The 11,360-nt window shown below is 51.5% G+C and overlaps 2 protein-coding genes across 2 annotated transcripts in view; both read right to left on the bottom strand.

The window, feature by feature from the left end:
* The window catches only part of UNKL (unk like zinc finger), a 39,966-nt gene extending 34,183 nt beyond the window's left edge, over positions 1-5,783 (bottom strand). The window contains exons 1-2 of the mRNA XM_063098987.1: positions 5,704-5,783; positions 4,499-4,708 (exon numbers count right to left, since the gene is read on the bottom strand). Coding sequence (XP_062955057.1) covers positions 4,499-4,708; positions 5,704-5,783 — 290 coding nt within the window. The remainder of the gene's footprint in view (positions 1-4,498; positions 4,709-5,703) is intronic.
* A 745-nt stretch (positions 5,784-6,528) lies between these two features.
* Positions 6,529-10,532, bottom strand: LOC134380145 (ubiquinol-cytochrome c reductase complex assembly factor 4). The gene is made up of 2 exons (XM_063099718.1): positions 10,418-10,532; positions 6,529-10,336 (listed from the first exon to the last, which is right to left on the bottom strand). Exons 1-2 carry the CDS (start codon positions 10,525-10,527, stop codon positions 9,970-9,972), a joined length of 477 nt encoding a protein of 158 aa, XP_062955788.1. The 5' UTR covers positions 10,528-10,532; the 3' UTR covers positions 6,529-9,969.
* Positions 10,533-11,360: the final 828 nt, after the last annotated feature.

The raw sequence follows: 11,360 nt of genomic DNA on the forward strand, positions 1-11,360 counted from the left end.
CAGGCCTGAAGTGCACACACTCAGGAGCTGGAGGGTGGTGCCTCGTCGAAGGTGCTTCACATTTTTCTAGGGGTCTCTTACAAAACCCAACTCAGTCACCTCACTGCAATTCCATTAAGCTGGAAACTTGAAACCACCACAAAGCGTATCTTCTCCTAGGCTGTTAGTAGCCCCCGACTCCTAAGTACTATGTGCTAATATTCTGGGTCTACCTTGTAAAGCCCAGTGTAAAGCCCAGGCAGAGTTCACTCACAAGATCAGTTTAAATAGCAACAGCTTATTATCACCCTGAAGTGAATGGAACTTCCATCCAAGTCTTAGGTCCAAAGGCACTAGACTTTTTAAAATTAAATACTGCAAGGGTATCTTTCAATAGAAATATCAGACTAAAGACACATATGATATAACCAGCAACAGTAAGTCTTACTTAGAAATGGATACTCAGAAAAGTATCAAGTGTGGGCCGACCCTGTGGCGCACTTGGGAGAGTGCAGCGCTGGGAGCACAGTGATGCTCCCGCCGCGGGTTCAGACCCTATATAGGAATGGCCGGTGCACTCACTGGCTGAGTGCTGGTCACGAAAAAGGCAAAAAAAAAAAGAAAAGTATCAAGTGACCTCCCACCAGTTCTCACCAATGGAAAGCCCAGTTTAATCAGACATCAGCCCACCCAGACAAGGGGCCTCTGTTCCAGGACACCCCCCAAGTGCCCAGAGGAGGGTGTTCCTGGGAGGGCAGCCCAGCAGAGCAAGTGGGACATACCCAGCCTGCCAGATGAAGCCATGGCAGGGAGCCCCAAAAGTTTAAGACCCTACATGCCAACTTGGAAAGTGACACCCCATTAAAGGAGTGAACCCATTTTTTATTGAAAACAAAAACTGAAGGCGTCTGGAGGACCACACCCCCAAGGGCAGTCTATCTGTCGCAAGAGGAGGGTTAACAAGAAAGAAGGCGGTTACTTTGTACACTATATATTGGGGACTACCTGAATTTTTTCAAAATGAAAATAGATCCCTGGAGGGGACCCCCAGTTCCCCACGGAGCGCTTTTCTTTTTATACATTGGAACCGACATCTGTTTAAAAAAAAGAAGAGAAAAAAAAAAAAAAGCACCTGACCATTCACCAAAACCCAGGCACTTGTTCTCATGGAAGTGGGAGGTGCCAACCACACCTGGCTCAGGTGCGAAGACCCAGCCGGCCCTGACCTTGGGGCTTGGGGGCTTCTGTTCTGAGCAGCTTCCAAGCTGCTGCTAGACCCCAAGAAAGCACCGCACAGGAGGTGCTCTCTCCTGAAAGCGGTGTGGTGAGCAGACACCCCAGTGGACGGCCTAGCTCCGGGTGGGGTCAAGGGGTCAAGCGCTCCCAGAGGCCAGTTCCCACAGGGGCAGGGCACCGGCATGTGACCACGAGTGGGGGGGGGCACCTGGGTGGCCAATTGCGGCCACGCTGGGGAAGGGGCGTGTCCTCCAGAACAAAGGACACTTTGGGAGGGAGCGAGGACTGGGATGGAGGGGATGGAGCGCACAGGAGAACCTCCCCAGCCAAAAGCACGGTGACCGCTGGGGGGGGCGGGGCGGCGGCACTGAAGGCTGGGTGACAGCAAGGGGGTGACCACCCACCAAGGAAAGGGGGTGCTAGCAGGGGTGCCCACCGGGGACTGGCAATGGTGGCCATGAAGGGGGGATGCCAGGGGAGCAGGGATGACAGCGGGGGGGGGGGGCAAGGAGGGGGCTGAGGGTGGAAAGAGTGCACCAGCCTGTCTAGGAAAGGAAGTGACAGCAGGGGGCCCATCAAGAGGTGACAGCAAGAGTGCCAAACCTCCTGAGGTGCCCATTCCCATCTTGCCCTGGACTCAGCCCTCCGTGCCCCCTGCCAGCGCCAAGAACAACGCTGGTTACTTATTTCACCTGACACTGGCTGAGGGTCTTTGCTCTTTGATACCTATTCGTGTTTTAAAATGATAGGCTGGTAGTACCTATGCCCAAAATAGAAATTTCAAGAATCAATGAACTGAAATAAAAGGGAGGCCCTGTCCTTATTCTGAAAGGTAGTATCTAGTTACAAATTCCAAGGCAGCCCTACATGAGATAGAATAGGTAATTCAATGGGACAAACTCTGGCTATTTCATTTGTGCAGTGATGAGGAAGTCCCCCTCCCGGGGATGGAGTGGTAATTACTAAGGAGAGATTCCCAGAAGAGAGCCTGTCAAACACTTCCTAAAGGGCTGAAGCAAGTCATTTCATGTGCTCACTAAAAGTTACAGACATGATATTTAATGAGCACACGTACCTTTCTTACTAGGTGTAGACGTACACAAAGTACATCCAAAACAGAAGTCGTCAAACAAGCATCCTAGTCCCATTTATGTTTTTCGGCAATAAACTACCAGCCATTTGAACCGCACGTTAATGTTTTATAACAAATAACTGCATATTATCTAATTACTATTTGAGCATAGCTTAAAATGACCACCTATAGGTAGGTGTTTGGCACTGCTTATCTGAATAAGACCTGGATGCCACCCTGATGCCCAGAAGTGGGGCTGAATCAATGCCAGGACATCCAGATGCTGGAACCAAAACAGCTATTAAAAGATGCTTTCTTTTTTTTTTTTTTTTTTTGTCTTTTTCGTGACCGGCACTCAGCCAGTGAGTGCACCGGCCATTCCTATATAGGATCCGAACCCGCGGCGGGAGCGTCGCCAGGCTCCCAGCGCCGCACTCTCCCGAGTGCGCCACGGCCTCGGCCCTAAAAGATCCTTTCTTTTTATGCATTAAAAGCATCACCAGTGAATACTGCTAATGAGTCCCCCATACTCGACTCTAGGATGGAGTCAGACAAGTGGGGTGACTGATCTTCACACCTGGGCAAGGCAGCAGTGGCCCTACTGGGCAACCGAACACCAAGGTCTAGAGATGACGGGCTTCACCAAGGGCTCATGGGAAACTAGGGTCTGAGCCCAGGGCACAACTAGACAAAGACCTGTTTTCTAAAGACCCATCTACAAGGGCCAGCCCGTGGCTCACTCGGGAGAGTGCGGTGCTGATAACACCAAGGCCATGGGTTCAGATCCCTATATAGGGATGGCTGGTTAGCTCACTTGGGAGAGTGTAGTGCTGACAACACCAAGGCCACGGATTCGGATCCTATATAGGGCTGGCCCATGGCTCACTTGGACAGCGTTGTGCTGACAACACCAAATCAAGGGTTAAGATCCCCTTACCAGTCATCTTTTAAAAAAAAATAAATAAATAAAAATTAAGACCCATCTACAGGAAACAGTGGCTCAAGAAGCAATTAAATAACGCACTTTCAGACCTGCATAGAAGTAGAACACTATCTGAAGCTAGGTGGAGCTAGTTGGATATGTTAGTTTAGGCATCAAGCTGCCCTAACAACAGCACTATTTAACTATCTGATAATCAACTAAAAACCTTTCGGTAAGGGTTTAAAGTTTATAGGATGATCACCACCAATGATGAGTTTACTCCCTGGCAAAAGCATTTTTGAAAAATAAAGGAAAACAGACTTCACATGAAAGCTGCTTTCAAAAGGGAGGATATCATCTGGGCAGTCAGCTCAGTAGGTAAAACAGCCTTATAACACAAAGGTCACAGGTTTGGATCCCCGTACATGCCAGCTGCCCCCTCACCCCCCAAAAAAGAAAACAGGTAGGATACCTGATAACTGGCTCCCTTCAAGCATCAAAGTATGGAGACTTGAAGACCCTGATCTGAACAGAAGGTCAACAAGCTGTTCTTTATACAGGGCCCTGAGCACAGTGATGCGACCTCACCTCCAGGCAGGAATGGACCACCCCCTGCTCTCCCCAAACAGCCCACAAGAAGAAAGTAAAACCTGATACCACGTTTTGCCCGCCATGCAAATATACAATCTCACTCGTACTTCTCCAGTTTTCCCATTCTACATATTTCAAAATATAGAGAGCTGTTCATAACACCATTAGAAAACTTGTTAAAAAAAAAAAAAAAGAGCTTGATTTCTTAAACTTTAAAATTGCTACAAAAATGACAATCTGCAAATAAAATAATTTTCCAATCATTTTTTAAAATTTTTAAATAAATATGTAGATAGCAAGAAAAGAAACATCCCAGACACACTCTACAGTATGAACAAATATTCTAACAAGCTCTGACGGAAAAACCCACCACTACAAAATGGTCCCAAACCTGAAAGCTACACCTCCTAAGGGGTGGCTCTAATGCAGGAAGTATGTAGAACTGTGCTAAATACCAAAGGTGGGAACTGAAGGAAAATCCATTTGAACCACACAAGGGTTATCCCTAAAACACACACAATCCTTTGGGAACTGGCCTAAAAATAGATGTCGTCCTCCACCACCACCACCACTAGTCACTGGAAAACTTCAGAGTAAAAATAGGTCTCCTCCACCGGTGTCAGGTGTTGAAAAGAACCAGGGAGCCTGGCCCGTCGAGGCCACACCCAGGGAAGAGACGCCCCTCCCCGGCCACTTACTCGTCGCCGTCCGGGCACACGCCGGTGGCCTCGTCGTACTTGGAACAGTACACGTCCGGGCTGTAGTTGAAGGTGCCATCGCGCCTGCGGAGGGGTCTGCGCCGACGCTGATTTAGGAAATGCCAATGGAAACAGGTAAATGGCCTGTGCTGGGTGCACTTGTGCTGCAAAAACAGGGAGCACTGCTCTGTCCTAAACTCCTTTAGATACCTAAAAAGACAAACAGCGTTGCGGGTCGCTTCCGCTGCCACCGCCGCCGTCGGGCGGCCCCTGGGACTCGCAGGCGGGGCAGGACCCCACTGGCTCAGCCCAGGACGCCCCGACCCCAGGCGCGACGCCCCCCACTCAGACCCCAGACAGCCGTCCTCCCCTCCCCGGCCAGGAGTTTCCCGGACCCCAGGCTTGGTCCTCGACCCTAGACGCGGTCCTCCCAACCCAGGCGCGACCCCCACTCCGATTCCAGACCGACCCCTGCCGCGATTTCCCGGACACCAGGCGAAGCCCCGCCATCCGGACTACAGAGGCGACCCCCAACCTCAGGCGCCGACCCTGACCCCAGACGCGCTCCCAGGCCCCCAAGCCCAGGTGCTACCCCAGACCCTGGGCACTGTGTTTCGACCCCAGGCAGCGGCAGCCCGAGTCTAAGCAGTCATACAGCCACCCCGAGCCCAGGCGCGCCCCCCGACCCCCAACCCAAGGCGCGTGCCCCGATCCCCACCCAGAGGCTCGTGAACCTCCTACTCCAGGCACGCAAGCAGCCCCAAGCCCAGGTGCCACCCAGACCCTGGGCACCGCGTTCTGACCCCAGGCCGCGGCAGCTCCAGTCCAAATGGTGGTGGCCGTCCCCAAGCCCGGGCACAGCCCTCGATCCTCAACCCTAGTTGCTGTGCCCCGAACCCCACCCAGAGGCGCGCGGACCCCAAGCCTAGGCGCGGCCCCCGCCCCCCTACCCCAAGAGTGCTCCCCAGCCCCCAAGCCCAGGTGCCACTCAGACCCTGGGCGCTTCGTTCTGATACCAGGCGGCAGCAGCCCGAGTGCAGACGGCGGCGGCCGTCCCCGAGCCCGGGCGCGGCGCCGAGGCCTGGGGCGGCAGAAGCAGCGGCGGGCGGGAGGTGGCGGCCCAGCGCCCCCGCCACGGCGACACCCCAGGCCCGGGGCCGCCTCCCCCCGCGCCTCCGCCGCGGCGGCCCCGGCCGGGCACTGACCTGTAGTGCGTCGGCTTCTCTGTCTGCGGGGGGGACCCGCTAAGCGCCGCAGCCGCCGCGGCTTTCGAAACCGACGGCATTTTCAGTCAAAACAATGAAGCGCGCATGCGCCGCGCTGGCCGCCCCCGCCCCCCGGATCTCCACCCGCGCGAGCCCACCCGCGCCCCCCGCCCTCCCCGGCCCCGCCCCGCGCCGACCACGCCTCCGCCAGCCGCAGACAACACCCCCTCGGCCCGCAGGGACACGCCCGAGCCACCTCGGTCCGGCAGGTGCATGGGTGGGCACGGCCGCGGGGCCACCGGGGTCAGGAGCGACGGGGACCAGCGCGGGCTGCTCTAAACTTAAACTGGTGTACGTTATGTGGATGAATTGTGTAACATGTGAACTATACGAGTGTCTTAGAAGAAGTGCTTTCTAAACAACGAACCCAAGAGGCTCGCAGTTGAGGACGCGCAGGCATGCACAGGGGCCGGCGGCTCAGCGAGCCTTCAGAAGAAGGGCCCCGTCAGCGGCCCTGGGGAGGGAGGACGTCTCTGAAGGTAGAACCCTGGGGCTAGAGTACATTATTTCGTAAATATATACACAAGAGACATTTTCAGCACCACACTCTCCCGAGTGAGCCACGGGCTGGCCCTACACAAGAGACATTTTAAATGCAAAGTAAAACAACGAAGCACTCGTCCGTCCAGCTGGCAGATGGGTACATGGAGATTTTGTTTTCTACGGGATGCTGGTGACCTGCAGCAAGACAAGCCTGGAAAGAAAGACGGCTGGAAGGGCACACGTCCTGACCTTTACGGAAAATGAAATCAGATGGAGACAAGATTTATGAAGGAAGATAATCATCAGTTATTTAGGAAAAACTTGAGACCACCTAACAGTCCAGTAAGGTGAAAAACGGTTAAATTCTGAGTGCTATGCTACGACTTGATAACAATGCTTCCCAAGAACTTTTAGTGAGATTAAAAAATGCAAGATAAATCATTCCAAACATTTGTTCCAAGTAAGTAACTAAATTTTGAAATAATAATAATACGGTAAAATAACAAAAGTATCACTCACTGGCAGGATGAATGACCTCATGTGTTCACATTTTCTAAATGAATCATTACCTCTACAAACATTACATTTAATCCACTAAATTAAAAGGATGAAAATCAAGAACACAATATTTTCAAAGTAAATCAAGCAGGACGATGAAGCAGGTAAGGACAGGGCCTATAAAGTCTTCAAAGGAGGAATAAACAGATCTTCAAGACTGCTAGAGTTCAGAGAATGAAAAAGAAGTCTTTGCCAACCCCAGGGTCTCCAGCTTCAAGGGATACGGAACAAAGAACAACTTGGGGGGAGATGAACTCCATTTTGGATGTGTTTGAGCAACCTCTGAAACAGTCCAGTAGAGAGATCTAGAGAGCCATCTGGAGCTCAAAAACAGAAGTTAGGGGCTCAGGATCAAGGCATTTGGGGATCTTTGCTGTAGAGGTGTGAGCAAAGAGCCTGCTGTTGCCCCTCACCCAGGAGGCATCATCCTCGAAGACATCAAAGAAAACTGATAGGCCATAAGGATTGAAAATGTCATTTTTCATGCTTTTGAAGAATGTTCTTTAAAGGGTGGGGTAATATCAGACTTAAATAAAACCAGAATTCTGTGAATCTAGAAGTATTTCATTGGAGGAGGGGAGGAACGCACAGCACTGCCAGGAATTGCAAGATAGTTCATCGGATTAGAAGCAACCATTTAACCTCTCATTCCTTGAAAGGTTTTTTTTTGAAAACTTTCTCCTCCTCTGCCCAACAGTTTACCATCTCAAGAATCACTGTGACTGCTTCTGTCCTCTCCCTCTTGCATGTTTACTGGGCACTTGCCAGGGGAAGCACCCTGGGAAAGATAAAAGCTACAGCCCAGTTAGGGAAATAAGGCAAACACACTGCACCAACAGTTACACAGCAAAAGGATTTCGTAACTGTTCGCCTGTCAACCTGCTCTGTTGTCAATCCTTGAAAACTCCAGGTGTGGGGAAGGTCTGCCCATTGTCCCCAGCTGGCCTGGAGTTCTCCTCTGGCTCCTGACAAAGTTATCCATGTCACTGGCACGAAGTCACCAACAGGAAAAACCGTCACCAACAGCCACCTTGGAGGCACTCAGACTCTGCTGCATGTGGTGTGATGTTTCACCAAAAGCGATGCTACTATCCCATTTGTGTCTTTGAAAAAACTACTTATAGGGGCCGGCCCGTGGCTCACTTGGGAGAGTGCGGTGCTGATAACACCAAGGCCAAGGGTTCGGATCCCATGTAGGGATGGCTGGTTAGCTCACTGGCTGAGCGTGGTGCTGACAACACCAAATCAAGGGTTGAGATCCCCTTACCGGTCATCTTCTATTTAAAAAAAAAAAAAAAAAAAAACTACTTATATATGCACGGAAACAATTTGGAAAGGTAAAATAACTGTTGACGGTGATGTCCTCTAGGTGGTGTACAGGATTATCAGTATCTAATCTCTTCCTTTTGCTTATTTTAGTGTCACACTCCTCCAGAAAAAAAAATGTTGCTTTTGTTACATGAAAATTACTTTTAATTAGCACAAAAGTCCTTCTCATTAGTTCTCTTCGTTTTTTCTGCTGGAGCTAGTGAGAGTAAAACAGTTCGTGTTTGAATGCTGCTCAAACAAAATGGCTCACAACCAAACACGTAACAAGCACACCAGGCCAAAAAGAAGATATCTGAGTTCCTTGCTCCCATGGGAAAATGTAATAATCTGAGCTAAAATTAGGTCAATCTTTCCAAACCTCAGACTCACCATCTTTTAAAAAATAAACATACTTGTGTGTACCTCATCTCTTTCACAAGCGTGACTTACCAAGGTGTGCCAGACACTTGGAGCACTTCTGCAGAGGCCCTGTAAGAAGTCAGTATTCTGCTGTACAACCAGAGTGGTCACACACCTGTTCTGCACACATCTGTGTCAGAAAAAAACCATTCAGCACCACAAATACACTAAGCATACCGGCCAGCCACCAAAATACAAAAGCAAAAAATACGCTAAGACAAAACCTTCCACTAGAAACTTTAGGAAATAAAAGCACTTTTATGCATCTTGTATTTTATTCAGAATTAAGCAGGTTTTTCCTAAGTAGTATTTTCAGTCCTTACAGCCTATCAGTTTTCTTTGATATCTTCAAGGAAGATGTCTCCTGGGTGAGGAATAGTAGGCATCTTTGCTTACACCTCTACAACAAAGATCCCTAAATTTCTTGATCCTGAGCCCTCAACTTCTGTGTGTGTGTGCGTGTGTGTGTGTGTAGTTTTATGGGGTTTTCTTGGCAGCTGGCTGGCATGGGAATCAGAACCCGTGACCTCGGTGTTATAAGGCTGCACTCTAATCAACTGAGCTAACTGGCCAGCCCAACTTCTGTTTTTGAGCTCCAGACAACTCTCTAGACCTTTCTACTGGACTGTCTCACAGGTTCCTCAAACACATCCAAATTTCATTTTAGGTAACCCAAAATAGAACCCGTAATTTGTGCAAAGAAATACTCATCACCTGTATTCCACTCAGAAAACTGTTACCTTGCTAAAAATAAAGTTTTGCAGAAAGCTGAGAAAGTTCCTTATTTCTGGTACCACTTGATAATATATTCCACAATTTACACTTAGATTTCTTTTCTCAGTTCCCACTCTGTAAAAAAAAAAAAAAGAAATTGAAAAAGGTGACTGTTGGCCTACTTAAAATACTTTTTTACTAGATAAAAGGGAAAAAAATTTATTGTATTGTAATCATCTTAATTCTACTCTATCAAAGTTTATTTTCAAGTTATTAGCGTGTAAAACTAACATCAACAGACGTTATTACACACGCCATACAGTACATTATAAGGTCTGACAGTTCTGCAAGTTGTCTGTCTCAGAAAGCAAATGAACTGAAAAATAACACTAGATTACAAGTGTCACCAGAATTGCTTTGGAAACATGATTACGTTGTACAGGGACATCACAAATCCAACAGCACACAGTGCAACCAAAACCTTTTCTGTGTATTTTAGGTGTCTTTTGGACGTAATCACCAGGCATCGAGTGTCAGACAGTAGTAGGTTCCGATCCACCGGCCTTCTGCTCTGCCTGCACGTGGGCCCGCGTGGCCTAGTGCATCATCCAAGTCTTTCAGTGCCAAGGACACACGAGTCACCAGGACAGGAACGGTCAAACGCGACTTCATTCACGACGGGCGATTGCCTGTTTCCTTCCTGCCGCCCCAGCGGGCACCCCGTTAAGTTCTAGCCCCGTAGGAAGCCGGGGTTTCGGGCTCCTGTGAACCATCGGGCTCCGTCACCTCCTCTTCCAACACGCGTTTCAACCACCGATCGGCGTCGCTCCCCTGCCTCAGGTAGCACCAGATGACCAGGGCCGTGAGGGAGACGCTGAGAGACGCCACTTTCCACCAGGGCCGCCGGCACTCCTTTCCCACGGAATGCCCCACCGTCCAGCGGGTCGGATTGGCCTTGCTGGAGGAAAACTGCACGGGGAGGTCGGGGTCGTCGTCCTCCTCCCTCTGGGACGCGGGCTGAGCCCGGCCACCGGGCGGCGGGTGAAGGCCTCGGGAGGCGCAGCCCGCGAGCCGCAGCGCGCGGACGACCCTGGGAGAGAGAGGGCAGTGAGCGCTCCACCCACGCTCCGACGCCCGCCTGGGCGCCCGCCCCCGGCCCCCGCAGGCTCACCTGGCCGCCCGCTCCCGCAGGACTCGCATCATCACGACCTCCTCCACTCCGCGCCGCGGCGCGCGCGCTCGCATCACTTCCGTCGCACAAAACCGGAAGCCGGCCGCCATACCAGGCTCCGCTAACGACTACAGAACGTGGGTCGGTTCGCGCACGGGAAGTGGCGAAGTGCTCCGCGGTCTCTTCCGCCGCAGGCCCCGCCCCGCAAGGGCACGCCGGAAGTGCCGTCCTCTGCCCGCTTGCTGGGGACGGGGCCGCGGGGCCCTCAGACCTGGGGTGACGTTGCCCCTCGCTGTGACCCCGGGGCACGCCCTCCCCGCGGGAAGTGGCCCATCCCGGCCTCGCGTCCCCCGCAGGAGTCGGCTGTCCCCGGGCGCGCTGCCCACCCCGGGCCCCGGTGCCAGTAGGCCACCGAAGGGCGTCCGGCATCGGGACAGCCCCCGTGGGAAGGTGCTTTGGGGACATGAGGCCGCGCACGTGCGCGTACCTGGCTGTTCCGCACTAGGAGCTGTGATTGTGGACGTGTCATCTTCAGAACCAGCCGTGGCCAATATCATGTGTTCTTGTACCAAATAAAAAACGTAAAACTTAAGCTAGGTACAACCGGATTTACCCCAGGGCAGGCTAGCGTGTTGAGTTACTAATCTGTGTTGTGTTCTTGATGCTTGTAGGTCAACCACGAAATATAAAAACTCCCACTCCCCTCCTTGTCTCATGGATTCTGCAAATCCCAGAAATCCTGAGCTCCCTTCTCCCCGTGTGGAGTTCATTTGCTTTTGTTTTGTTCCAAAAAGAGCAAAGGGGTGGGGCCGGCCTGTGGCTCACTCGGGAGAGTGCGGTGCTGATAACACCAAGGCCATGGGTTCGGATCCCATATAGGGATGGCCAGTTTGCTCACTGGCTGAGCGTGGTGCTGACAACACCAAGTCAAGGGTTAAGATCC

The sequence above is a fragment of the Cynocephalus volans genome, chromosome 6 (genome assembly GCF_027409185.1).
Source record: "Cynocephalus volans isolate mCynVol1 chromosome 6, mCynVol1.pri, whole genome shotgun sequence".
Taxonomy (NCBI): Eukaryota; Metazoa; Chordata; class Mammalia; order Dermoptera; family Cynocephalidae; genus Cynocephalus; species Cynocephalus volans.

What these genes read in the sequence shown, in the direction of transcription:
- LOC134380145 (XM_063099718.1), bottom strand. Translation starts at nt 10,527, where the DNA reads ATGGCGGCCGGCTTCCGGTTTTGTGCGACGGAAGTGATGCGAGCGCGC. An exon ending in CTGCGGGAGCGGGCGGCCAG is followed by an intron (nt 10,337 to 10,417) that starts GTGAGCCTGCGG and finishes TCTCTCTCCCAG; the next exon opens with GGTCGTCCGCGCGCTGCGGC.